Source organism: Trichophyton benhamiae (assembly GCF_000151125.1).
Source record: "Trichophyton benhamiae CBS 112371 chromosome Unknown contig00075.49, whole genome shotgun sequence".
Classification (NCBI taxonomy): domain Eukaryota; kingdom Fungi; phylum Ascomycota; class Eurotiomycetes; order Onygenales; family Arthrodermataceae; genus Trichophyton; species Trichophyton benhamiae.
Genome location: NW_003315103.1, coordinates 422,864 through 448,485, shown reverse-complemented (window position 1 = coordinate 448,485; position 25,622 = coordinate 422,864). Strand labels below are relative to the sequence as shown.

At 49.9% G+C, this 25,622-nt stretch overlaps 13 protein-coding genes across 13 annotated transcripts; 7 read left to right on the top strand and 6 right to left on the bottom strand.

Annotated features, from left to right (window-relative positions):
- Positions 1 to 50: 50 nt before the first annotated feature.
- On the bottom strand, positions 51 to 2,363 carry ARB_08007 (uncharacterized protein; the record flags this gene model as incomplete). Its single annotated transcript, XM_003013849.1, has 1 exon — positions 51 to 2,363. The coding sequence occupies one exon, from the start codon at positions 2,361 to 2,363 to the stop codon at positions 51 to 53; it is 2,313 nt and encodes a 770-aa protein (XP_003013895.1).
- A 582-nt stretch (positions 2,364 to 2,945) lies between these two features.
- ARB_08006 (C6 finger domain protein, putative) lies at positions 2,946 to 4,067 on the top strand (the record flags this gene model as incomplete). Its single annotated transcript, XM_003013848.1, has 1 exon — positions 2,946 to 4,067. The coding sequence occupies one exon, from the start codon at positions 2,946 to 2,948 to the stop codon at positions 4,065 to 4,067; it is 1,122 nt and encodes a 373-aa protein (XP_003013894.1).
- A 340-nt stretch (positions 4,068 to 4,407) lies between these two features.
- On the bottom strand, positions 4,408 to 6,904 carry ARB_08005 (uncharacterized protein; the record flags this gene model as incomplete). The annotated part of the gene is made up of 6 exons (XM_003013847.1): positions 4,408 to 5,442; positions 5,509 to 5,683; positions 5,742 to 5,995; positions 6,084 to 6,371; positions 6,406 to 6,812; positions 6,859 to 6,904. 6 exons carry the CDS (start codon positions 6,902 to 6,904, stop codon positions 4,408 to 4,410), a joined length of 2,205 nt encoding a protein of 734 aa, XP_003013893.1.
- A 78-nt stretch (positions 6,905 to 6,982) lies between these two features.
- On the top strand, positions 6,983 to 7,667 carry ARB_08004 (uncharacterized protein; the record flags this gene model as incomplete). Its single annotated transcript, XM_003013846.1, has 2 exons — positions 6,983 to 7,068; positions 7,133 to 7,667. 2 exons carry the CDS (start codon positions 6,983 to 6,985, stop codon positions 7,665 to 7,667), a joined length of 621 nt encoding a protein of 206 aa, XP_003013892.1.
- A 950-nt stretch (positions 7,668 to 8,617) lies between these two features.
- On the top strand, positions 8,618 to 9,892 carry ARB_08003 (uncharacterized protein; the record flags this gene model as incomplete). Its single annotated transcript, XM_003013845.1, has 1 exon — positions 8,618 to 9,892. The coding sequence occupies one exon, from the start codon at positions 8,618 to 8,620 to the stop codon at positions 9,890 to 9,892; it is 1,275 nt and encodes a 424-aa protein (XP_003013891.1).
- Positions 9,893 to 10,398: 506 nt separating this feature from the next.
- Positions 10,399 to 10,965, bottom strand: ARB_08002 (uncharacterized protein; the record flags this gene model as incomplete). Its single annotated transcript, XM_003013844.1, has 2 exons — positions 10,399 to 10,577; positions 10,707 to 10,965. The coding sequence occupies 2 exons, from the start codon at positions 10,963 to 10,965 to the stop codon at positions 10,399 to 10,401; spliced, it is 438 nt and encodes a 145-aa protein (XP_003013890.1).
- A 464-nt stretch (positions 10,966 to 11,429) lies between these two features.
- Positions 11,430 to 12,200, top strand: ARB_08001 (uncharacterized protein; the record flags this gene model as incomplete). The annotated part of the gene is made up of 1 exon (XM_003013843.1): positions 11,430 to 12,200. The coding sequence occupies one exon, from the start codon at positions 11,430 to 11,432 to the stop codon at positions 12,198 to 12,200; it is 771 nt and encodes a 256-aa protein (XP_003013889.1).
- A 589-nt stretch (positions 12,201 to 12,789) lies between these two features.
- ARB_08000 (uncharacterized protein) lies at positions 12,790 to 13,608 on the top strand (the record flags this gene model as incomplete). Its single annotated transcript, XM_003013842.1, has 2 exons — positions 12,790 to 13,203; positions 13,276 to 13,608. 2 exons carry the CDS (start codon positions 12,790 to 12,792, stop codon positions 13,606 to 13,608), a joined length of 747 nt encoding a protein of 248 aa, XP_003013888.1.
- A 1,654-nt stretch (positions 13,609 to 15,262) lies between these two features.
- Positions 15,263 to 17,317, bottom strand: ARB_07999 (uncharacterized protein; the record flags this gene model as incomplete). Its single annotated transcript, XM_003013841.1, has 1 exon — positions 15,263 to 17,317. The coding sequence occupies one exon, from the start codon at positions 17,315 to 17,317 to the stop codon at positions 15,263 to 15,265; it is 2,055 nt and encodes a 684-aa protein (XP_003013887.1).
- Positions 17,318 to 19,056: 1,739 nt separating this feature from the next.
- ARB_07998 (uncharacterized protein) lies at positions 19,057 to 19,419 on the bottom strand (the record flags this gene model as incomplete). Its single annotated transcript, XM_003013840.1, has 1 exon — positions 19,057 to 19,419. One exon carries the CDS (start codon positions 19,417 to 19,419, stop codon positions 19,057 to 19,059), a length of 363 nt encoding a protein of 120 aa, XP_003013886.1.
- An 824-nt stretch (positions 19,420 to 20,243) lies between these two features.
- ARB_07997 (dynein light chain (Tctex1), putative) lies at positions 20,244 to 20,684 on the top strand (the record flags this gene model as incomplete). Its single annotated transcript, XM_003013839.1, has 2 exons — positions 20,244 to 20,273; positions 20,376 to 20,684. 2 exons carry the CDS (start codon positions 20,244 to 20,246, stop codon positions 20,682 to 20,684), a joined length of 339 nt encoding a protein of 112 aa, XP_003013885.1.
- A 387-nt stretch (positions 20,685 to 21,071) lies between these two features.
- On the bottom strand, positions 21,072 to 22,769 carry ARB_07996 (uncharacterized protein; the record flags this gene model as incomplete). Its single annotated transcript, XM_003013838.1, has 5 exons — positions 21,072 to 21,743; positions 21,837 to 22,332; positions 22,394 to 22,486; positions 22,570 to 22,646; positions 22,689 to 22,769. The coding sequence occupies 5 exons, from the start codon at positions 22,767 to 22,769 to the stop codon at positions 21,072 to 21,074; spliced, it is 1,419 nt and encodes a 472-aa protein (XP_003013884.1).
- A 502-nt stretch (positions 22,770 to 23,271) lies between these two features.
- Positions 23,272 to 25,023, top strand: ARB_07995 (uncharacterized protein; the record flags this gene model as incomplete). Its single annotated transcript, XM_003013837.1, has 1 exon — positions 23,272 to 25,023. The coding sequence occupies one exon, from the start codon at positions 23,272 to 23,274 to the stop codon at positions 25,021 to 25,023; it is 1,752 nt and encodes a 583-aa protein (XP_003013883.1).
- Positions 25,024 to 25,622: the final 599 nt, after the last annotated feature.

Genomic DNA, 25,622 nt, shown 5'->3' with positions numbered 1-25,622 from the left:
CTAAGCATAGATTAACGCTTCAGAATTGGGCTCTTTATTTCCTCTCTAAACTACATCCAAAGTCTACATGTACCATCTGCGCCGGCACTGACGCACCATGCCTCCCTTGGATGCCAGTCAACATCCAACACACCCAAATCTCCAACAACCTTATGGCCGCGGAGGACTTTTAATGGAACAATGTTCGCATTGCTCATAAGATCTCCCGTTACACTGCCGTGGAAGATCTGAAGGAGACCGTCATCACTGGAATCGATAAAGAGAGGGTATCGAGGATGGTATTTCACAGCACGAATAGCCTTGGTATGGTAGCGTAGTGCCTTATATGGCCGATCAGATAAGTCCACGTCATGCCATAGCAGACGTCGATCGTACGATCCAACGATCAGGTTGTCCCCTGAGGTAACAGATGAAGTCGGATGAATATCAAAAGAAGAAATCCAGCGGGCGCCGGGCTGTAAGATCTTGAGCAAAGACTGGCGAGAAAGGTCGTATGATCGGATTACGCGTTGGTTGGCGACGTAGAGGATAGGTTTTGCGGGGTGGAAATGGGCTACCTGGGGAGGACCTCCTCCCTTGAGCCGCTTGCGGAATGGGTATTGTGTCGAGTGTTTAGAGAGGGTGTGGATAGCAATTGCGAGGGAGGCGGGAGTTGCTGACGCGGGGCAGACAGTGACAAAGTAATCACCACGTCGATGCCATGATATGGATTTAACGACATGTCCCAGTGGGATAGTCGCATATACCCCGTTTTCAGCGAGGGATGGTAGAGGCCGGGCCCATTGAACTTTGGATCCTTTCTGCTCGCTGTTCTGAGAGTTCTTGGATGCCGTGGAAGAGTAACCCCATCCGGCATCTACTACGTCAAGACTGGCGGATTCAAGTTCGGGACTTAGGATATCTGGTATCATAAGGTGCACAGCATCCCCTGTTGCTGCAGATAGTATAACAGCGTCCTTTCCAGGTCTCCATCGAACAACATTGACGGGGCCTTCATCGTTCAACTGCACACTCCAGAGTTGACGGCCTGTTAGAAGTTCCCATACTCGAACAGTTCCGTCATCTCCACCACTAGCTAACCAGAGTCCTGTTGGGTCAACAGCAACACTTCGGACGCGTCCCTTGTGGCCTCGGAATAGTGCTGAGCATGTAGTTGGGAAGGGTTTTAGTTCCTCTGGGCTGGGCAATTTGGGAAGTAGACTCTCCGGGTCAATATTTAGCTTATTCCTGCGAACTCTGGGTGCCAGGTACAAGTCAAGACAACGTTCGAATTTTTCCTTCACAAAAGCCTCGAACCCAGGAACTTTCCTGAGCGAGCCGTAGTCTCTAGGCAAGAAAGACTTCTCACGGTCCTCTGGGTCCTGTTTCTCCCACTCTCGTCTCTCCTTCTCATCAGGCAGATACTCCGGAGGAGGATGGTAACTCTCCTCGTACCCTGGCGGTGGTAGCTTCGGTGCAGGTATGTGCATAGGGTGGTCATCTCGGGGTGTCTCGTTGGCCCAGAGATCGAATGTTTGAATGCTATCCTGAGACTCGTCTTCTTCTGCTGGTGGTTTGTATGGCAATATTCTTCCTTCTCGAATCGCCTTTACTATCTTCATCACTCGCTTGGCCTCGTGTTTAGATGGTACGAATCTCCTCTTCGGCTCAGGAGCAGCGCTCAGTGGCATAACCTCCTCCTTGCTTGTGAAGTATTCAACTGTGGGCTGGTACGGGTCATACCCATCCTGAGTGACCTCGTTCATCTGAAGTTTGCTGAGCAGTTTGAGCTCATCCTGGCTCAATTGCAAAGGTTTGCCCGTGTCCGGGTCAGTTAGTCCAGTCCATCCCTTGGGTATTTCAATCGTGTCAAGCAGTGCATCCAATGCCTCCCCCTTAGCTGGGCGCATAATCTTCTTCCCATTGATGTTATATCCGATATGTGGGTAGGCGTCATAAAAGGAAGTAGGAATATTGCCAATCGTGTTGGCCTCCTCGTCGACTTCGGACAGGTCCGAGTTATCGTCAGGGTTTATCTCATCGTAAATGTACCTATCGTTGCCATTTGCGTCTTTTGTTATGCGGTAGTTGACAGTCTCTTCATCTTCGTCCTCTGAATCCTGAACCACAACCTCACCCGATTTGCCTAGCTTTCCATTCTTAGTGTGAACCGGCAGCTCCTCCTTTGATACCAAATTACCGTCTATCGACTCGTCTTCGCTCTCGTCACTGAAGTCGTCTATCAGCTCAATCTCTGATTCCTGGTCCGAGCTCTCTGAACCAAACGAATCGAAGCGAAATTCCTCTCCAGAAACGACGTCAGTCTCTGCCTCAACGTCTTTTGTGACAGCCTTTCGCTTCTTGGACTCCGTCAACGGCGCCATCTTTAGAATCGCTCACTGTCCGGCCTCTTCTTCGCCCGTTTTTCTCCTGCTTCGTTTCTTCTTTTCATTGACTTTTTTGTAGATTTTTTTTTTTTCTTAAAGTCAAGTAAAAAAAAGTGGATCCGAAGAGGATGCTGCTTAGGTAAGAAGTTAAATCTCACGATGACATCAAAAAGTCGAAAGCAGCCAAAAAAAGAAAAGACAGCTTTCACGCAGTTATATGTTATATTGATATATCGTTGAGAGACAGTTAGTATTGCCAGCAGGATAAAATATCCCAGTCTGTATAGTCGTGATTGGAATTTAGATCGATGGCAGGCGCAGAGCAGGGGGGTGTTAATTGGCTGGACGAGGCCATCAAGGAGGCAACGCGGCAGTCTAGGAAGCTGGAAGAAACGCCCAAGAGACATGCGGCCTGCGATGAGTGTCGTGAGTGTTTATTCCGTAGTTATTCTAGGTCCTTTGCAAGGAGGACACTAACTTTCATTAGGAAAACGAAAGCTAAAGTGCACGGGGGAAGCAGATGGGTGCACCCGATGCTATAGACATGGCCTGTATTGCCATTATTCGTTTCAGAAGCCGATGGGCAGGCCGCCCAAAACATATGCCACTTTGGCTCCGCTCGGTAATGGGACAGGATCTCCGAGCGTGGGGTTAACTGCCGAAGATCCTAGCCTGACCTATAGCACACCAGATGCGCTGGGAGCACTGGAAGCCAGCAACATGTGCCCTGCAATTTACAAGACCTTCATGCAGAATACGTATGACATTCGGCCTGGCCCGTTCATGAGTGATGGACCCTTGTTAGGAAGTAGTGGGTTCCTACCAAATGCTACACCAGAGCCACCTACAGCTACACCTGCGGCAGCTATACCTAACGAGATAGACTATTCTTCTATCTCATCGATGCTTACACCCACACCAGGGATGACACCAAGCACAAGCACGGATACAAATATAACTTCAAGTACAAATACAAGTACAAATACCACCAACTCTGGCCCATCAGGTTTCCCCCAGATGCTCGCCCCATGCCCCTGTCTGTCCCACCTATACTTATCCCTAAGCTCCCTTGCAACACTTAACTCATTCCCCCTCTCCCCCAACACCCTGATAACACTATACAACGCCTCTAAGACCGCCATCGGGGTCCTTAGATGTAACGTCTGTCCCACTGCTTATAGTTCTGCAGTTCAGAACCTGATGCTCCTGGGCACCTTGCTCACCTGCATAGCCAATTCATGGCTCGAGATGTCGTTACGGGACGGCCAACAGCTGGCCATAGAAACCCTTGACCGGTCGTCCCTTGACTCGTTGCCGGCTGACGAAGCGGCCCGAACTGTCTACTTCAAGAATTGGCTGCGTGAGCTAGTACGGTATGGTGTGATAGGGCATGCAACCCCTCCCAACGCACCTCTTGTGCAGAGCCAGTGTGAAGAGAGTCCGAATCTGCTCGGGCTGGTAGAGGAGATGGAGGCGCGGCAGAGGCGGTGGCATGCTGAGCGCCTGCCGATGGTTAATCCTAGTTGTCCACGGGAGGATGAAAACGGTTCTTCATCAAATAACGCGGCTGCCACTTCCACTGATGATACGACCACCGAGCCGAAAGATCCTGATTTCCTATGTTTGCGGATAGCTGGTAATGCTAGACAGATCATTGAACGGCTCGGATTCAGCGCAGAGGAGTTACGGAATAGAAACTGAGCTTTCCGGCTGTAAATAATGTTAGTAGTAATACTTAACAGTAAATATATATATATATATATATATCAGCCGACTCCTGCCCGGGGTAGGGTCATGCACATTCAACTTGTGGCTGTATTATAACCTTTTATATTGTCATTCACTTTTTCTCATAGCTAGAATACATGTGCATGTACCATTGAGGATCTGGGTATTCTCCGTATTTGGCGTATTTTTTTTGGTAGTTTTGTCCATTAGTTCTGAATTCGATGGATGTTGTCAACGGCTGTGGTATCAGGAGGGAGATTAGAGGGAAGGTAGACAGAGGCTGAGGAGAGGGAGATCGAATGGAAGGTAAAAACTACTCATCATCGTCATCGTCAACGACATATCTGTGTTTCTTCCGTGCCTGGGGTGAAGCTTCTTTCTGGCCGGGCGATTGTGGCCTGGATGATTTACCACTGGGCTTCGCAGGCTGGACATCGTCATCAATCTCCCCCTCGGCATCCATGTCTTCATCCTCAGCTTCTTCCTCCTCTTCCTCCTCGTCCTCCTCGATTTCAGGCTCCTCATCACTTCCAACCAGAAACCCGTCGTCTTCATCATACTCGTCTTCACGCGTACGGCCTCTGCGGTCGTAATCATCCTCTTCATCAGAATAAATCTCGTCACGACGACGAGGTTTGCGAGCACCAGGCCGCTTTGCTCCAGGACGGGATTTGGTACCGACGCCCATATCTTCGTCTCCTTCGAGGCCGGCGATGGTAAGACCTGCTGCCCCCGAGCGCTGGAAGGCGGTACTTCGCCTGCCACGATCAACTTCTCGCTCAGCAGCGGCCTGTCTCTTACGAGCTTCACGCAGTTTCTCTCGTTCAGCCTGTTCGGCCTGTTTCTTCGCCAGCTCTGGGTCCTGCTTGACTTCGATGATTGCTACGGATCCGTCTGCGGTCTTCTTGCCGCTCCGTGAAGCTGCGGCGAGGGACTCTTGCAGTCTCTGCACTGCATCGTCTGTCTCGACTGTGGAGGGGAGGATGCTGAGGGAGGCGGTGATGCGTGAAGTGAGACGGATGACCGAAGATGCTTCTGCTGCCACACCCAAGTATGTGTGAGACTCCAGATCGGGGTCGTACTCTTCTCGCTTACCGGGCCGGCTGGACTGCGCGAGAGGTTTGGAGGATATCCGGTACTGTTCTGTTGGGTTTGAGGCAAGCTGGAGGGTCATGGAGCCATCTGACCAGCGTATTATCCTGGCATTGGACTGGAGCTCGCTGCCGTCTGGACTGGTCCTCCAACAGAGCGAGGTAGATGCCGATGAAAAGGGCGGAGCAACATATGTCTCTGGGTTGAAATCTTCAGACTCTATCGAGAGGAAGTTTGGTATAGCGCAATTGAACAGCTAGGAGCAGTACATTAGCATGTTATTATACGGTATCCCTGTTGAGGTCTCTTGTGGGCTACCAACCTGTCCGTCTGTGGTCTCTGGCTCAGGAGCCCGTCCAAGGCTCAGGTCCATGATATTCAGTGTCCGGCCGTAGTCCATGCCGTCTTCTTCCATGGGAGACCCGGCCCGGTCGTATCGCCCTTCGTCGTCGCCGGAGTCGAGCTCGACGTCGTCTAGCTTCCGCCGTCTGTCTTGCCTGGCCAGCCAGTCAGTATCCGCCCAAGCACAACGTATCTAGAGCCAGCGCAACCTACACATCTTCCTCGTCCTCCTCCTCGTCTCCAGAGCCAAACAGGCCCATGTCACCGTCCTCGTCCAGCGCAGGCGGGCTGTTCTCCATGGCCTCGTCCTCGAGCTCGTCCTGCGCCTTTCGCGGCGACTCGTCCACGTCCATCGTCGAGGCAGCAAATGCACCACACTGACTGGCTACTTGAAATAAAAGGGCCACAGCAGTAACAAATCCGGTCTCTCTCAGCTGTCTCTGTCTGTCTGGCAGTCCTGGCTGGAGCTGTCAAAAGATGAAGCTGTCTGTCTGGAGGTGAAAACCGGCCCTTAGTAAATCCGAGATGGGTTCAAGCCTAAAGTTTGTCACAGACGCTGGCTTCACCCTGGATGATAACAAAACAGACACGGCATATAAGACAGAAACAGTGCAGCAGTGAAGAAGAAGAAGAAGAAGAAGGAGAAGAACAGGCAGAAGAGAGGAAACGCAGCAGAGAGCCTCGCAGTGACTGACAGACAGCCCTCTGCCCCTCTGATTCCCCCTCTGCTGCTGCTATCAAAAGGACCCTGGATCTCTCCAGCCAGATCTCCCAGTGCGCCCGGACAATGTCAAACTTCTTCCAGAGCGTGTAAGTGGCCTCGACGGGCCTTCGGTTCCCCTGCTGTGTCTGTCTCTGGCGTGCGAATGATACTGACTGCAGCAGGCGGCAGGGCTTCGGTCGCGGGTCGAACAAGAGCAGCAACAACACCGCCGCCGCCAGCAGCGCTGGCAACACTGCCAGCAACACGCCCAGCGGCAGCATCAACAGCAACACCGCCGCCAACAATAACAACAACAACAACAACAACAACAACAATAGCAGCCCCGGCGGCCACAATAACAGCAGCAACACGCACAGCGGGAACAATGGCGGCAGCAGCCTGCAGCGGGCGGTTGACGGCGCGGGCTTCTCGCCTGGCTTCCCCCACGGTCAAGCAGCAATGCCCGCCCCTCCATCGGCCATGGACCAGCCGCCCGCGCAGCCCGACCAGCGCGACTCGATCAAGTACTTCTTCCAGGAGAAATACGCCTCGCTCAACGTCAAGGGCAACTTCCTGACCCTCTGTGCCTGTCCGAAGAACGTCGAGCTCGGCGAGTGGCTTGCTCACCAGGGTCAGTTGTGGCCCCCTGTTTCATCTGCCAAATCTTGCCCATGTCAGATATCCAGGGGAGAGAACTCACGGCTAATACATATTGTCTACAGTGGTCGAACAGAACCGTCTGCTCCATGGCATGCTGCAGGTCATACAGGAGATCAACGGGGTTACCGGGTACCCGATCTGTAACGAGATGACATGTCCCACTATGTCTGCTGGGAAGTAAGTATATATAATATATATGGATGTATAACTCTGGTTCTTTTCCTATGCTAACAATATACAGTCTGACATACACCTGGCTGGTCGACGGCAAGGCAGCGAGGATATCGGCGCCCAAGTTCATCAACCGTGTCGAAAAGTGGATTGTCAGCAAGATCCACGACCCTGTCATGTTCCCTACCGACCCCGTCACCGCAACTCCCATCACCTTTGGCTACACCGAGCAGGCCAACGGAGAGGCCCCCAGCGGCCAGCCACAGCAGCAGGCCGCCGGCGACCCGTCACAGGACTGGATCGGCAAGTCGAGCGGCTTCCCGCCGACCTTCTACAAGGACTGCCAGGGCATCATGAAGCAGATGTTCCGCTGCTACGCCCATCTTTATCACGGCCACTGGGAGAACCCCTTCTGGCACATCAACAAGCACGAGGTGCTCAACATGTGCTTCGTCCACTTTGTCACCGTCGCCAAGTACTACAAGCTAGTGTCAGACAAGGAGCTCGAGCCCATGCAGCCCCTGATCGATATCTACACCAAGCAGGAAAAGATCCCTCCTGAAGCCCTTGCCGGTCACTGGGCTCAGCACTCGTCGCAGTCTTGATCATCATACATGAAAGACCGTAAGATTTAACAAGGAAAAAAAAAAAATCAGCAAATAGGGACAAGCAAGCATTAAAAAAAGGGGGGAACACATGGCTGGCCGCCTTGCTGGTGGAAGTTCTCTGGTTTGCTTCCTGCGTTGCCAGCCAGGAGTTAGCGTGTCATTTGGGGCTTGAACTGAGGCATCTATCTGACTGGGATATGGATCATTTTCTCTTCTACTTCTTCTATTTGGTCTCTTTCTCTTCTCCTGGTTCTTTTCATGATATCTATTTAACATGCTATCCCCATGAAGTGGACGTCTCCCATCTGCCAGACAGTTTTTAGACTAAACAGTCAAGCAAGCGAATCTCATCCTCTTTTTTACTCCTCTATGCTTTCTCTACTAACCAATGCCATCATTCAATCAATGAATGTCCTCCTTTGCATCATGATATCTGTATTGTGAATATTGGAACCAAATCCCACTTCACGTGATGATAAAAAGCCTGCCAAGTCCCAGATAGGAAATCAGCTTTCTCTCTCGCTTTTTATTATTTTTCTTCCTGCGGGCAAAGCAGATTCTTACGACTCGCGGTGCTGTGACTTCGATTCTACACATAATATCGCCCGCCGCAGGTAACAGGCTGGTCGAACAGGTGAGTTGCTGGCGCAGGAGTGCAGAATTGGCTCTTGAGCGCGGAGAAGAGGTGTACCTTGAGTCATCACTTACTGACGGCATCTCTAGATCGCTACCGCAACTACTACGAAATTCGCCAAATAAACCAGTCCGATAGAGACTGTACTATAGTTATATACGCATATAAGATGACATCTACGGCGGTGTCCCTGTCTCCCGGGCTCTCAACCTTCCTGCGCAATCTTAAGATCAACTCGATCGAATCGTCTATAGAAACACTCATATCGTCCGTACATATCACCCCCGGTTCAAAAATGGCACCTTGACTGACGATGGTATTTAGCCTGCTTAAACGGAGACAAATACGCCAGTCACACTCATGTGCGGTTGCTACAGTCTACCTGCTCATGCGGGTCGTCTCTACACACCGCGTATCTTCGCCGGAGCAGTTGATAGAGCGAGTCCAGCAGGTTGGCAGACTCATTGTAGCTGCTCAGCCCAGAGAGATGGTCGTAGGAAATATCGTCCGTCGAGTACTTGGTTTAATCAGAGACGAGTCAGAGGATAGCCGGTTCAAGGAGCTCACCTCACAGAAGGGGTCGCATCAGCAGCAGCAACAACACAAATCTCTAACTCAGTCGAGCCGTGGACATGTGGGTACACGCTCACGGCATACACCACACTCCCGGAGACGAGGAGGTAATAACCAGGAAATAAAAGGGCTGTCTCCCTTTGATGCGAATGGGCGGTACCTATCCCGGCCAGCGCTCATGACACATCCATCCTTTTCTGGAGTGATGAGCACACCAGTGATATCCATGTTCAATCTCCTTTCTGAACCCGAGCCAGAAGAGACCGCCCAGCCTGAATCATCCCCCGTCGTATCAGAACCAGAACCGGAGCAACCCTCTGAAGGAGACGATGCAGAGGCCAGCGACATAAAGGACTTTAAAGCTGAAGTCCTCGACGGCATAACTGAGATCGTGGACGAATTGCACCAAGTTGACGACCAGATCGCTGCCTATGCACTCGAACACATTCACTCAAATGAAATAATCCTCACATATGAATCATCTGTCTCGGTTCAGAAATTCCTTCTCAAGGCAGCTGCTCGCCGCAAGTTTACCGTCATACACGTGGAATCTTATCCCAACAGCCACAAGGACAGTCATGCTGCAGTCACTGGAACCCTGACGGGCGACGAAGAAGGCCTTGCAACGGACTCGTTCCAAAAGCCTCTGATTGCACTGGGCATCACGGTCATACTCATCCCTGACTCGGCTGTGTTTGCACTCATGTCACGAGTCAACAAGGTTATCCTGGGCACGCACTCTGTGCTTGCAAATGGCGGCCTCGTAGCCGCAGCTGGGTCTCGAGTCGTTGCCAGCGCTGCCAAGGTACACAAGACGCCTGTAGTGGTGGTTAGTGGAATATACAAGCTCAGTCCTGTCTACCCGTTCGACTATGAGGCTCTTATCGAGTATGGAGACGCCAGCGCGGTTGCAGATTATATGCATAGCGATGTGGCGGAGAAGGTAGATGTGATGAACCCACTCTACGACTATGTGCCGCCCGAACTTGTTGATCTCTACATTACCAACGTGTGAGTATCGCCTGTAACCCTTTAGTTGTGATTATTGGCTAACTTTGATGTTCAGGGGTGCGCACGCTCCATCATATTTGTACCGCATTGTATCAGACCACTACCGGACGGAGGACATCACTTTCTAATGGGTTGAATTATCCCCCCTGCGAGATTAAGATCCATATCCAGACGAACATGAGGCATGAGCAAGAGGACCGACGTTGAAGAGAAAAATGGAATTTTTGTTAACTTGCACCTGAGCTACTGATTTAAATCGAGCGAATGCACAAGGATTCCACATTTACTGTGATCAAGAAATCTCGGTCTCTGTCAAAAGCAATTGTATCGTATGCCCAGCAGGGGAGTTTCATCCTTCACATAACCGTAGAATTCGTAGCAATTAGCAGCCCCTTCTGTATTGTTCCGGATCCATAGCCGTAGCCATAGCCATCGACCCAAACCAGGCTGTGTATCCTCTCGTAAACAACCACGCCATCTCGCCTGCAACCACGAAATTAAGAAACCCGTCTAAGATCGTGGCTTCTCCTTCTTCTCCTTCCACAGAGCAGACAGACCAACACCGGAGACCTTGACGACCTTGAATCGCACACCGGGAATATCACCCTTGGCCTTGCCCTTACGACCGAAACCAGCAAGCAGCACCTCGTCGTTCTCGTCAACGAAGTTCAAGCAACCGTCATTGGGAACTAGAATGTCATTAATTAGCCATGCTCACACTCAATATACCACGCCACTTTCAATCACCCGCGCACCCCTCCCCCCTCGCCAAACATAATCCGGACAACGCCTAACAAATTGAATAAAGATCGACGTACCGAAAGCAGTGACTTTCTTTCCGTTCTTGACAAGCTGAACCTTGACACACTTTCGAATAGCAGAGTTGGGCTGCTTGGCCTCAACACCAACTTTTTCTATGACGATTCCTTTGGCGTGTGACGATCCACCGAAGGGAGAGGACTTGAAGGCGGTTCCTAGGAGACGCTTCTTGTAGTGCAAATCGGCCCAACGACCCTCGCGGCGATGGTTTCGCAGCTTGCGGGCGGCGTTAAGACCACGCGGCTTGCCTTTTCCCATCTCGACGTATTAACGTATCTATAGTTCGCTGCACGGCGTAAATTGTAAGTCGGGGAATCGATCTGCTTGATATCAAGGCTTCAAATGTTCCACATACGATAGGAAGTTGTCGGGGATGAAAAGACCAACGAGCTGTTGTCTGTAGCTTCGTTGCGTTGTCGAGTGTCGTTGGTGTCGAAACGTCTTTTTTCTCCGCCGACGATGAAGTTTTGGTGGTTTTTTTTGGTGTTCGCTAAAAGTGCGTTTGGTAAGCGAAATAGATGATTAAGATATTAATAATACAAGCTTTGTGACTAAGAGATGAGTCATGAATTAATAAGCACTGACATAAGCAAGTCTGGACTACAAGCAAAGCAAAGGCGAAAGAAAGAGAGAAAGACGACGACGAAAGAGGCGGAAGGACAGAAAGAAAGACAAGATGAAGATAAAAGCAAACGGGTGAAGGGATGAGATAGCTTTGGAAGATGTCGCAGAGTGGCTCTTCTAGGCAAGGGAGGAGGATAGTCATCCAGACGCCGTCTCAGAACACTTCTAGGGTGTCTCTCGCCAACGCCAGGACCGCCCCAGGAACAGCTCCAGGCACAGCACCCCAGACATCTTCAACGCACGCCTCCATTCTGAAGAGCATCCGAGACCTCCACGATATACACGATATCCATGATATCCAGAGCGTCCGGGACCTGAACCTATCCCACCCGCGAACCCAGCAGGATGCAGCTCCTCCACGGCCGGCAGAAGGGGCAGACGCCCTCTGGGACCAGATGCAGAGTGCTCTCGCCGAAGTAGAGCTTGCAGCTACCGGAGGCAGCCGTATGTTTGGCTCATATCACCCGGAAGTCGTGGAGAGTCTACGAGCCAAGCAGCTCGCGCTAGCTCAGGCATGGAGCAGAACAGAGGGCGAGGAAGTGCCCAACAACAGCGGCAATAACAACAATAACTTGTCGAGTGGAAACACAGCTGTGATGGAGATAGAACAGAACAAACCGCGGGAAGTGCTGGACGAGAAGACCGAGAAGGATATTACGCACGCTCGAAAGCGGAGAGAAGCCAATGACAGGTACTTTGAGCGAGTGAGCAATGGTGTACTGGACGTCGTTGCGAAGCTGGAGGATGTGGCAGAGACGATGCGTGAGGTTGCGAGCAAAAGTAAGGAGATTTGGGCTGACAGCGGGAGTAGACAGTTCCCCGTTGGTTCAACAACTGAGCAGAAAGCACCTGCTTATGCAGATGACTGACATACTCTATCCTCTACATTCGTAAGGTAGAGAATTTTGTCATAGCTGGATATCATGGGCCGCAGGTAGTATACATATAAAATACACTCAAGGAGAATTACCCTCCACGCGCCTTTCTGAACGCCTCCCTTATGTCCTCCCAGCTGAACTCATGGATGCTCCGCGCCATCGACTTCACCTCTTCATTCCATCTCATTTTCCATGTATCAACCATCGTTGGCCCCTCAGGTGGTGCGTAACCTCGTCGTGCCAGTGCTGCAGAATAGTCCACCTCATCGCGCACGCTGTGTGCGGCAGTAGCCGGCATAGACATGTTGTTCAGAGAATCGATCTGTTCCCGAAGAAGAGCCTGCTGCCGCTGTCTATCGGAAAGCTGTTTCAGCACCGTCAGCTGGATGATAGAGTAGGTGAGCGCAAGCCCGCCAGCCTGTGATGCGGTTAGTACAGGCAGTAAATCTCATGGATGATGGCAGTAAAACGTACGAAGCCAGCAATAAAACCCATTCTTGCGATATCAGAAATCAAGTGGTAGAACCACCCGTATGCTCTTTAGACCATTTTCTTCTTCAATTGATCTCGTCGTCCGCGGATGTTCTTCTGGTTCTCCGAGATATTTGTTTGGCTGTTGAGCAGCAAAAAATCTGCCAAGACTTTTTCTCTGCTGACAATTTTTTTGTTCGATCCAAGCTTCATCAAATCTTCAAGGAAGCAACCAAATCGACTTTATCACCACCAATTAAGCTGCCAACGCCATCAGTCTTACTTCCAACGATACACACCCTTCACAATGGCTGGTGGTGCAATGAAATATCGACATTTGGGGCGCAAGTCCTCACACCGACGGGCCCTGCTTCGAAATCTAGTCACGTCTCTCTTCACACATGAGTCGATAACAACGACATGGCCCAAGGCAAAAGAGGCTCAACGGCTGGCGGAGAAGCTGATTACGCTTGGAAAGAAGAATACAGAGGCCAGCCGGAACAGGGCGATGACTTATTTCTTTGTACGTCCGTCAAGTTGGGAGCTGAAGCACGATATTTCGACAGTGTCGAGCAAGAAAACTAACGTCAGATAGGCACCACATAAGATGCTACCAAAACTGTTTGGCCCTCTTCGAGAACGATATATGGATCGACCAGGTGGCTACACCCGAGTACTGCGCATTGAGCCCAAGAAATCAGACCAAGCCCCCTCCGCCATTCTCGAGCTGGTGGATGGCAAGCGAGATATGCGATTTGCCATGACTGCCAGAACACTTGCTCACCAGCGAGCTTTGGGAGAAGAAGAAATGAATGAAATCACAGCGAAGAACGTGGAGAAGGTGACTAGGTTTAGACCTGACGGACAAGCCGTGCTGGAGAAGGAAGTGGAAAGGTTATTCAACGAGAAGAAAGGCCGTCAAAGCTGAGCGGCCGTTTTTTGCATTTGTACTTGCTCGTTGGTTCTGCTTCATGGCGTGTTGGGCTTGTATTTTTATGGTAATTGACTTTAGATGTCTCCTGACTTGACACTGCTGCAGGGTTGGCAGGTTGGTTGACTTAAATATTTGTATATTATTATGATTTGTTCGCCAAATGTCTATTATTTGAACGCTCAAGTGTTGGTCCTCACACGGTAACCTCAAGGATATCATTTAATGTAATGAGTGTTACGCCGATTGGGAGATTTGTTTCCGGAAAGACACCTTTTCTACCACCACATTCTCGGCCCCTTGCTCGTCCACCCGTATCTGATAGACGTACAGCACAAGAACATCGCCTTGCACCTACGCCAAACTGTAAGCAATCACATACACTACGAAGATCAGCGGTAGGTAAACACTTACATCCATCAAACAGAAACTCGGAGTTGGCTCCTCCCCTTTCGACACCCCAGATGTAGTAAACGCCCCCGTTGCACTGCCAGGGTTAACAAAGTACCTTCCCTCCATCTCATATGCCTCGAATTTGTGCGTGCCTCCCCACAGCAGGATATCAACATCCATCTGTCTAGCTGCGATCAGCAGCGCTTCCGAATCGCCCTGCGGGATAATCGTGTGGCCATGCGTGAAACCTATCCGTAGGCTACCGTGCGTGACGACCTTAGCTAGAGGAAGATTCGGAGCATCGACGTCAAAGTCGCCCTTGACGACCTGCAGGTCCGGCGCTATTTGGCGGAGAAATTCATATGTGTCGCGATCTGTGAGGTTGCCTAGACATAAGATCTGGCCGATCTTGCCGGGTGTGAGGAGTTTCTTGAACTACACAAGATGTTAGTCAGTGGAAAACAGCTATAGAGACAGAGACAGGATGGATTGACATACCTTTGCTGGGATATCCTGCGGGCAGCAGAAGGATTAGGACATATCAGTATTGTTATTGTCATACGTAGTTGCGCCAGGCTTCAATAGAGCTGCTTACTGGTGCTCTGTCGGGAATGAAAAGGTCACCTATGACCAGGACGAGGCGTGATGTCATCGTATATCATCAATATCGGCGTCAATATCCCATTACATGGGTTGCTCAGGCTAGTATCTTGTTATATTGCTTGTTCGTGTCTTTGGCATCTTCTTCGTCTTATCAAAACGTCACTTTTCGAGCTATCATCACGTGAGTGGAATTTGGCTGTTCCCCCTAGCTTCATTATAAACATCTACGGGAGATCAAAGAGGGATGGATTGGGAGTTGATGGTAAGCATAAGACAATCTCTTCTGTATATAATATATCCACATAAAATGAAGGAGGAGGGGAAGTAATATAGTGAGTAGAGCTATCGGTCTCACAAGAAAGTTAGGAATATTAAGAATTTGTATAGGGGTGAAGGCAGAAAGGGGTAGAGAACAGCCAACACCATAGACGCGCCCAAATTAAAGGAGTTTCAAGTGTTCCGCTATTCCGAATTGTAATCAAGGGAGATGAGCAGGCAAACAAAAAAAGCAATAGACAAGGTCGTTAGGATAGTCATAAGGGAAGCATGCAATGCTTGGTCAAACACTCTAAGTAGAAAGAATAAAACGAAATGGAATAAAAAGGTTGTTATGCAGCATATATCTATACATGCTAAGTTCGGTTTGGAGGCATTTTTATCGCTGTCTCTTTGCATTCTTGGCTTTCAACTCGTCTTTCCTGCCGATGGTATGTCGTCTGGTTGGTGTAGTAGGTATTGGTGGTCTGGCATGATGATGCTTCGCCGGACCCGGGATATGCCCCGTTGTTGAATTTGAAGCATTCGAGTCGGCACTTGGATCATCTCCGTCCTGGACCTTGATATCATCGAATGTATTTCCTTCGTCCTCAGAACCAGAGGAGCTGGGGCTGGGACTCTCGGATTCAGAGGGAGCTTCGTATTCGCCGTCGTCACTTACGAGGCTAGGGGCCTGGTTTGACTCGACAGTGTTAGGGCTGAGGTCTGGTGAATTCGAGCCTGTCATATCCATGTCTCCATCGGGTTCCGGATGCCGCCCCGATGTTATTCCTGAGGAGTAAAGAGTTGGCGATATCGATGTGTGTAACGGTACAGGTGAGCGACGCGTGGGACCGCCTCGTTTGTCCATTCCCTTGCGGCTTCCAGGTCGTTGAGGTTGGGAGGATGCATAAACGGTGCGGCCAGGCAGTCTGTTATTCCGGATGCTTAGCTGAGAACTTGTCTGCCCGTGTGAAGTATTTTCATCTGCCTCGCTGTCTGAGTTTTCATCTGAGAGGAACATGTCGACGTCTGGTTTGGTAAGGGCATCGTTCACAACGTGGGATAGGTCGATATCGATACCTTTCCAGAGCATGAGGGATGATAAGTGAGGTGTCTGAGGCGATGCCTTGAAAGTAGAAGCGGGAGAGACATCGGGCTTTGTAGGACCTCCTCTTGGAGTGCTTGATTTGGGTTGTATTTGAGGCGAAGAAGTAACGGATTGGATAGAAGGGTTAGTGCTGGCCTTGGTCTGCTGATTACTGTGCTTTGCCCCCTTCGCAGGGTCAGTGAGGAGAGCAGACCGAATCAACGGATGAACATAGCCAGCGGGGCCAGCAGCAGGCGGTTCACTCTGCCCACCTACAACAGTACCCGCCTCATCCACCTCAACAGGCTCACCGGAGGCTGCTGCTGCGGCATCGTGACTGGCAAAGCTGCGGTTATGCGCTATCCGGCAGTGATTGATAAATCCCTGTGTGCTGGAGAAGTTATCACGCCTGCAGTCAAGACAGACCAGCTTCACAAATTGGCCGTCTGTCTTGCGTTTAATGATCATCGGGCCGGCCTTGTCTTTCGGAGGAGGGTATCCACTTGAGAGGGCTTGTAGTTTCGCACCAGCAGTGCCACGATGAGAGCGCGAAGAAGCCGTGGTTGCATCAGCCCATGATGCACGAGTCGTTCGTCCATCTACCACGGGACTCTTGCCGGCCCTAGAAGGCAGCGGCACTGTCTCGACCTCTCCACCATCGAATCGCGGATCCGGAAGAAGCCACCGTGCGTAATGCCGGGTATACGCTCCATCATTGGCACCCCAGGGAGAAGGAGAGGCTGGAGGACGAGGGCTGCTGCGCGGAGGCATGATGGCTGGTCCAGAGCCGTTGCTAACGGCTGCCAGAGGTCCCGTCAGGCCAGATCCAGGGTATGGAATCTCACCGCAACGACGCAGCTGCTCGAGCGCAACCTGACACTTGGCCATCTCCTGCTCTATCATGCGTAGTTCATCGTGCTTGAGCAAAACTTCAAGGCTGAGCTGTGATTCCAGGGTCTGACGCAGCTCTTCGGTATCCATGGTCCGCGCTGCTATGGGCTGCCGGAGGTCATGTAGCTTGGGTATATTGGCTTTGCTTGCCGGTTTGGTAACTGGGTCGCGGTCTGGGCCTACTACGGGCTCCGCAACGTCTCTTGACTGGGCTATGCTGTCGTTATCTGCAGACGCTGTTGGCCTATGTAGAGCAGCTATCTTAGAGTAGCCAGCGGCATCCTGCGAAGTCACTTCTGATCCAGCAGAATCGGACCTTTTCCGCTTCAGTGTCTGCGACTGCGACTGCGACTGCAGCTGTGATGATGACGGGTTCTGCTCTCGTACGGCCATCTCCTTGACTGAGTGCTCCTCCGCAGTGCCCGTTACCTGTTTAACCCTAGCAATGGAAGACCAGGGTAGCAGACGGAACATGCCATATGAAAGCGCCTTGCAGAGAAGAGACAATTGTGTATCGTCGAATTCCCCGGTACGTAACAAATGTATCAACGTCTAGGGCGCCACATGCAGGCTGACTCGTAGGGAGGCCACCAGGGCAATCAGGAACGGCGTCTTTAGAGCGCCCAGGCGTCTCTTGCGAGCCTCTTCCTCTTGGGCACCGCAGTGTCTGTCTTCACCAGGACGACCAAGCTGTAGAGAGGTGGAAAGAAACCGGTGCCGCGCGGAAAAACGGGCTGTTTCAGGTACGACCTGAGCGTCGCTGCCTCGGCGGCGACGTGTCCAGACACTTCAAGGCCGACCAGAGGCGAGAGATCGCTGCAGGCGGTGTCAAGTCGCCGGGCAGAGGACAGTGAGAAGCGCTGTCAGGAAGCGCGGGCCGTGGTCTCGAAGGGCGCGCAAGTTGGCGGTTTCGAGGTTCGAGGTTGCGTTGTCTTGGGTCTCTCGGACGGTCGGGCTGGCTGGTGACGTTTGGCTTGGCCAGGGGGAGATAGATGCAAGTTAGCTGACGAACTAACGACTTGCAGCGCAGCGGCCACCCCGGCGCGGCGATAGCGAGGCGAGATGGGGGATGTGTGATTGTCTCAATCGTGCCAGCAGCGAGGGAGATACAGAGGCAGGACGGTAGAAGTAGAGACTCCGAGTGGTGAAGTCATAGAAGCCGAGCGAAGAAGTTGAATTAAAGTAATGAATAACACAGCAAGGGGGATGATGACTAAGCATGGCTCTAGCTTTTGCTTTTTTTTATTTTTATTTTTATTTTTTTTTTTTCCTTCTATTTTTTCTTTGGCGTGAAGAAAGAGAAGAAACAGAAGATATCAACGCTTAACAGGAGAAGATAGAGTGAGGCGGTACCTGGCATATGCTTAAACTAAAGGTTTTACATGATGTCTAGTTGATAACCTTCCAATTTACTTATACGGCATATATGTCAACAGATGGTCACCCATTACCAGATGTACCTCTGTAAGCTAGGTGAGATATGACATGGAAAGGGGATATTCGGGAATGACTGCTCCAGAGTTCACTACATGCGCTGCCTAGGCGTCTTTATATTGGAATGCTATATGAAACTGGACACCATATACGGAGTACTATGTGGACAGCTGGGGGTTTCGGTATAGCCAGAACTATAATATAATATATACTAAACCCCCTTAAGCAACAGCTTTGTTGCTATACAGGAGAGAGTACTTCGGTAAATTTATAAGTGGGTAGGTAGTACTGCATGTAGTACTGTTTGCTACGCCTAGCAACACAGCTAAAGACATAATATCTATAGTCAAGAGAGATATTTTTAACAAAAATCTAACAATACACATGAAATGGAATGGATGGAGAGAATGGCTTTATGCAGGATGATATAATATCTTCATTATGGCGCTTCCCTAGCCAATCGGAAGGCAAGCGGACGTGCAAGGCTTCGTACATATCAATGCAAGGCTGCCAAAACTGAGAATTGATAAAGAGACCGTCACGATGGGCGACAGCTGCTCGCCCGTTCAGCTGTATTATATATGAATCTTTATACCGCTGGGAACGCACATAGCAAGCTAAAGCAGAACAGAACAAAAAGTCATCAAGTACAGGTACACGTATAGACACCCAATCACCTAAATCACCAGCATAGACAGACATATCCAACCAGACAAACCAAGGTCCGAAGTATTCCAAAAACCAGTGCGTCGATTTCACTTCACCTCAAATGAATGCATCTACTTAGCACCGCCCTGCTTGAACCTGAGGACGAAATTGACAACAACAGCGGCCAGCAGCGCAACAGCCAACACCGTCGGCCCAAACCGGTCGTCGAAACCGCTCTGCCCGCGTCTCCTAATACTCTGCGCTCGCCAGTGAAACGTCACCAGTGCATATATCATCGAAGCCATTGCCACGAATGTGAACAGCGCGGCACTAATTTGGCCTACGCGGTCGCCAAAGTTAAGCAGGCCAATAGCCAGGCCGCCGAGGATGATCGTGAAGTTGAGCCATGAGAGGAACGTTCGCTCGTTGGCGAAGAAGACCTTTGGCTCGACACGAGTTGGCAGCGCAATTCTCTTGCCTGTGTTTATCACCATCGTTCACCTCAGTGGTTAGCTTTCAACCTTTTATCCATTCTTTTGTGCTCTGCTGGGCTGTGGTTCCGTGGCAGCTATTTGCTGCTGGTTGCAAGGGTCCAATCGGCAGCTTACCTGGAGCGGACTGTAGGAGGGGCTGGCTTGACATAGTGACTGGCGGCAAAGGTCAATTATTGAGAGGTAGCGGGTTCACGCGGTCAGACGTATCTGTCGAATACTCGGCTGTAGGTGGGCAAAGACAGTCAAAATGCCAGCTGAATCTCGCTTCGTCGATGGTTTTTTTCTTCGGCTTCTTCGACTCTCGAAAAGCTTCTTTTGCTTCTTGCCACTTCGGGACAAGAATCCATCACGTGGCAAATAAATACCAGTCACATGATTAATGCTTATTAATCGATTAGTGCGGCCAGTGTATTACATAACTCAAAGCTAATTATAAACGCACGGGCAGTTACATAATCCATTGTTATTCTCACAAGTAAACAAGACGACGAGGAGAAAAGTCGCTAGTTTTACGAGTGATCGAGAGAGATACAAGTTGCATATCGCTGCGGCGGTCAATTGTCTTCACCCGTAAAGTCGAATACCCTCATTTTAGCGTCGCGCAGGACCGCCGGAGTCATGGCAGTTGAACCGCACTCTAGCTCGGTATGGTTACCCCTGTGTCCTGCTAAGCATCCACGGGCCCCTTACTGACGGCTCGCAACCATGACTTATAGCCAATTCCTGTGGAACAGCTTTCCAAGATCGCTGCTGAGGTATTCAAACCTCTCACTCCCCAACCTGGATCTCCTTCGCCCCGTTACAAGTTACTGACGCACTCAGGCATGCGATTCCACACTGGAGGGTGTCGAGCAGTATGAACATGAAAAGGTCTCCGAATGGAGTGCACAGATAATAGTTTGTCTTACCTAGTTTTCTCGCTACTCAATAACCCAGCTGGCTAACACTGGATATAGAACCAAGTCCTTCGATCACTCATATCATCCATTTCCTCAGAGGAGACGGATAAGGAAGAGGACAGCAAACCCGACCCTTCTAAACCCACATATCGATTCAACGTTACCTGCACAATCATTCAGCAAGGCTTCTCAAGCAAGGAGGGCTCCACTAATGTTGAAGCTCGAGGACGACGAGGCATGCACTGTGCATCAGGCGCATACTGGGATACCAAGCATGATGGCATGTGGACGTATAAACATCCTGTGGCCGAGGAGAAGGGGATGGACCTAGTGTTGAACATTGTCTGGTTTGGCTCTCTGAGATGAATTTTATGGGGGAAACGTGCTGTGTTCTTGTTTCAAGTCTTGGAATGGTATAAAATTTGAATTCTCCTGGATGGAAATGTGGTGAATTTTTTTTGGGAGCATAAATGATTACATAGGATAATGGTCATTATTACTATTACGTAGACCTTTAAGATGTAATCGCTGCTTTTGAATGCCTACTGGTTGCAAGATAGTACTATATATTGAACCGATTTCATTTCCGATGTGTCAAATCAATCATACAATCAATTCCTCCATACACCAACAAAATACCGATAACAACGCCACCATACATTCAACGCCAGGCTAGAACATGACTACTCAAAGAGAAAGAGGTAGATAGGTATCAAAAAGGCATAACCTAGCATCAATCGAAGAAAATACCGTTTACCTGGGCTCGGAGTAATCATTCAGGGCAACGCAGACCGCACCACGATGATGCCCTTGATACTGTCGGATGATCTGCCCGGACGAAAGCTCCCATAGACGTGCACAGTGATCACTAGACACTGTAACCAGGTACGCAGAGTCAGCCGAGAAGGCACAGTCCCATACCCACCTTTGATGACTGGCTAATGTAGTTTCCAGGAAAAGCGTATTTGTGGTATGGTCCATAGGTGGTCCATCAAGAAAAGAAGGAAACGGCTGATCAGACACAAAGCTATCGTTCTGGGTAAGTTCCGAGGCAGTTATTTCTGTACTCCCGCCAGACGCGATGATTGAACCACTGGCTGGAGATCCTTTTCCATTCCATTCTGTTCGGGTCTTGGGCGGTGTCTTTATGGCTTCACCTTTTTGTCCGTTTGGAGAAGCAGTAACAGAAGTAGCCGCAGAAGCGGGTCCAGGAGTCTTTTGGGCGGCTTCCTTGGCTGCCTTCTCCCTGGCGGCAGCGGCCATTTTTGCTGGCCCATATTCTGGATCCAAAGACCAGACCTTGGCTGTATGATCTGCTGAGCAGGTTGCCAAATGCTTGACGTCTGGCGAGAGTAGCACTCTAGTCAGATAGTCCTTATGCGCTTGGAAGGTCGCAACGGGGACAATGCTTGTTTCATCTTGATTCTGCAACATTCGCCAGAGGTATACGTTTCCCTGTTATAATGTTACCTAGTAAGCAAGGATCATACAAATATACCAGCCGGAGAAAAACCATACCTTGTTATTTCCAGCACACAGTAAAGAACCATCACTGGCAACGCTAACACTAGCCACGGACACATCTTCCTCGGGTATCAGTTGGTGGGTACATCTGCTTTCACCCAGATCCCAGACTCGGATAAAGCCAGAGCCATCTCCACTAATCAATTCACCTTGGTTGGGATGAATAACCACATCATTCACAGGGGCTTTGTGAGTATAATTTCTCTGTAGTGTCCCAGACCTAACGTCCCACACCTTCACCGTGCAGTCTTCGGAGCTGGTCACCATCCACTTTCCTTCACAGTGGAACGCGACGCCGGTGATATTATTCGTATGTCCATCGAACTTCATGACTGGATTTGGGTTTGTAGATCGAATATCGTAAAGGTACACTCGATGCCTGCCTGCAGCGGCCACAAAACGCTTATCTGGAGTGATGCATAGCCGGTTGACCTGGGACTCTGGGTGCTGGATGGTGCGGGAACATATGCCTGATAGGGCCTCCCAGAATCTTGAATTAAGTCAGTTACGCGGTCTCAAGGTTAAAATATTTCTACACCTGCTGGACATACCGAATAATATGGTCATATCCCGCTAAACCCAGCACAGACAGCCAGTTAGCTGCATTGATGGATATGTTATCAAAATGCGGGATGGTGACATACCTGTACAAAGAATCACACTCATGGCTGCGGCGCGCGACGTGGAGCTTTAGTTGTTATTTTCTTAGCTAGAGTAAGCTCATCACAGCTCAGTTCTTGCCTGGAAAGCCTTCCTTTTTGTGCTTTCTCTCTTCTTCACAGGTCTCTGTTCATCAAGAGCTTTCTATATTTCTTCTTGGTTCCTCATGGAAGAATCTCGATATACTGCAGGTTGGCCCGAGCGTGGAGGAGTCATCGGAGAAATATTTTGCCGTTCAATTTCCAGCCGCAGGAACCCAACATCCATCATATTATTCATGTCTATAGCAAATATTTAAAATTCTCGAGACAAATATCCTGTGGATAGAGCTTCCATAACTCCCTATTGTTAAAAAAGCAGCCTATTTCATTCGCATATGGTGAGTTATTGGAGTAAATATGCCTTCGACGCCCACAAATAAGGTTTGAGTTAAACCAACGTATTACGTAATTATAAGAGTCATTGGTCATGTGACTACCTGCTGGACAAAAAATGAACAGAACTCAACTTTGACTTCAACTACATCAACTACATCAACATCAACAACACCAACCAGCTAGGTCGAGCAATATAACAAGTGGACGGCAGGGGCTATTACTAGTGACCGCTTGGACTGGTCTCGAATCCTGCTTCCCTTACAGACTTGTTAAGTTACGGCTACTAGCTTGGAGAGGGGTTGTTGTTACTCCTTTGACTGATCTATTAGTCCTTGTCGACGGATTGAATAGCATCAAAAGCCCCAGCAGGATTGCGCTGTGTTATGAACACGATGCAGTCCTCGTCATCAGAAGGTATTTATGCTTCTTTACAGACACTGCCTTGCTGTTTTCCTCCTGTCCAAAGCCCTCATGAGCTGCGGACAGAGCTCTCTCCCAACTCTCAGCCAGCTATGAATCAAGGCCAAGAGCTTACACATTTACTTGAACCACAGCTGCAGCATTTGTGGGGTTTCCCGGGTGAACCAGACGTTACTGAGGGGCTTGATTCTCTCTCTGACTTGGGCCTTTTTGGTGATGGAGGTGATTTTCAGGATGTCTTGGACAGACTCACAGCCTCAAACGGAGGCAACGATGATATTGACGGTAACCCACTACAACACGACACTACGCTGAACGACAACACAAACCCAGTGGCGGAAAATACTGAAACTCATAGTGCCCAACCATCAACCAACGAGCATACGGGCCCCTTAACGGCGGAACTGAATGATGGTAAGCGTATGCTCAAAAGGTCTTTTGATTGCATAGACGATGCCACGAACATCCGTACCGATGACATCTGTGAAACTTCCAAAAGATTGTGCAAAGTATCCTCCAATACTCCTGGAACCCTTCAAACTGAAAGTCCTTCGCCGCCACGCAATACTGTTTCCTGTCACTCTAGCGACGGCTCAATAGCTCTCTCTCAAAGAGGGCCACATCTTGCTTTACTTCCACATACGGGCCGCTCATATGAGCAGGAGGATGTACCGCAAGCTTTAACCGTGGAACATACCCTGCCTTCGCCACCGACGCAATATATTCCTGATGATAATTCTCGAAGAGAACGTGAACCGTCGGTTGACTCTTTGTTCGACGATGTTGAAGTTCCTGGTGAACCCGTTCCGCCGCCAGTTCCGATCCCTCAACCGTTGTCTCTTCCTGGAAGGCCCTGTCACACTGTCTCTTCCTCGATCCTATCACCCCCAGAATCCCCCCCAGCTGCCGAGCCAGTCTTTCTCAAGCCGTGGGTACGAAAACCAGTGTCTGAAATTATAAAAAAATACAACAATATCGGGAGCCAAGATCTACTGAATTCCATGTACAGACAGGTTTTCACTACGCCCAACAATGCAGAGAAATATATTTCTCCCTATCCTCGCATGGGCGGACCTCTAGGTTATCTACCGTCGACTCCGGTCGCTCACGTCAAGTGTGTTGAAGTAGCGGACAGCACAGTTAACCACAGAATCAACCAATACCGCAGGGTAGCTCATAGGATGAGATATGAGCGGGATAAAATTGCATGGTTTTCTGCGCAGTGGGGGGGCATTGACCCTGTTACGGGAAAGTCAAAGGCACAGCAGATGAGAGAAGAATGTACCCTCCTGAAACGGTCGATAACTTTTAAAAACAAGGCAATCGAAGAAGCCACAGCTGAGGCGGAACTCTGGCGCAACAAGTTTCGGAACCTTGAAGCTGCCCACCTCAACCTCCTCACGCAGTATCATGCCGCAATCGCTGTAGCCTCCAAGGCTACGGCAGCAAATCTTGCTTCTCATCAAGGAGCATCCAAGCCTACAACAGTGCCCTCAGAACCTGCAAGGATCGACCTTACTGCCGAAGGACCAGTAGCCGCAAAGCCTACTGTTTCTGCCTTGAACCGTATGCGTATGAAGAAGTATAACTGGCTGGATAACAGTCGGCGTTGCCAGACGCCCCAATGTGCAACCCCGGTTGCTGAGAATGAGTCTCAATCTGGGCAAGATGACAACGATGAGCCTAGCCAGATGCCTGTGCAGGAACTTGGAGCTTCCAATTAGGATGATTGCAATGTACTGCCTCTTGTTAGTGTATTATTACCGTGGAACTGCCTAATTGCTGAAATGCCACTTACCTAAATGCCACCGTATCCACTCGGTACACAGAGTAATGTATGTATTTTTCTTAGCGTAAGGTTCTCCAGTGTATCTATGTACTCCGAGGCCACGCCTTACCTTACTCTATTTGCTTACCTCTTATACCTATCTCCTTTTTTTTTTTATTTTACCTTCTTACTCTTGTATAGAATTCTTATTCCTCTAACCCCTAGCTCTTCCTAACCCTAACCCTACCCTAGTATAACGAGATAATATAGCAGAAGTAGAGGATTGTGCTTAGGATACACAGCTAGGCAGCTGGATACGGCGGGATTTGGGTACGCAGATCGAGTGCGGAATCTCACCTGTTCTCTAATCTTTTACCCTTCTCCTTTATCCACAACTACCCAACCTCTACCTCTAAGCGGGATGGCCCACACTTCGGCTAACTAACCACTTGTAGTTAGGTACGATAGTTTATTTATACTTCAACGCGCTCCTCCTGGTCCGGTCCTCTACAAGCCTCTAACACTTGTCCTCGTACAAACTCTTGTGCCTGTTGT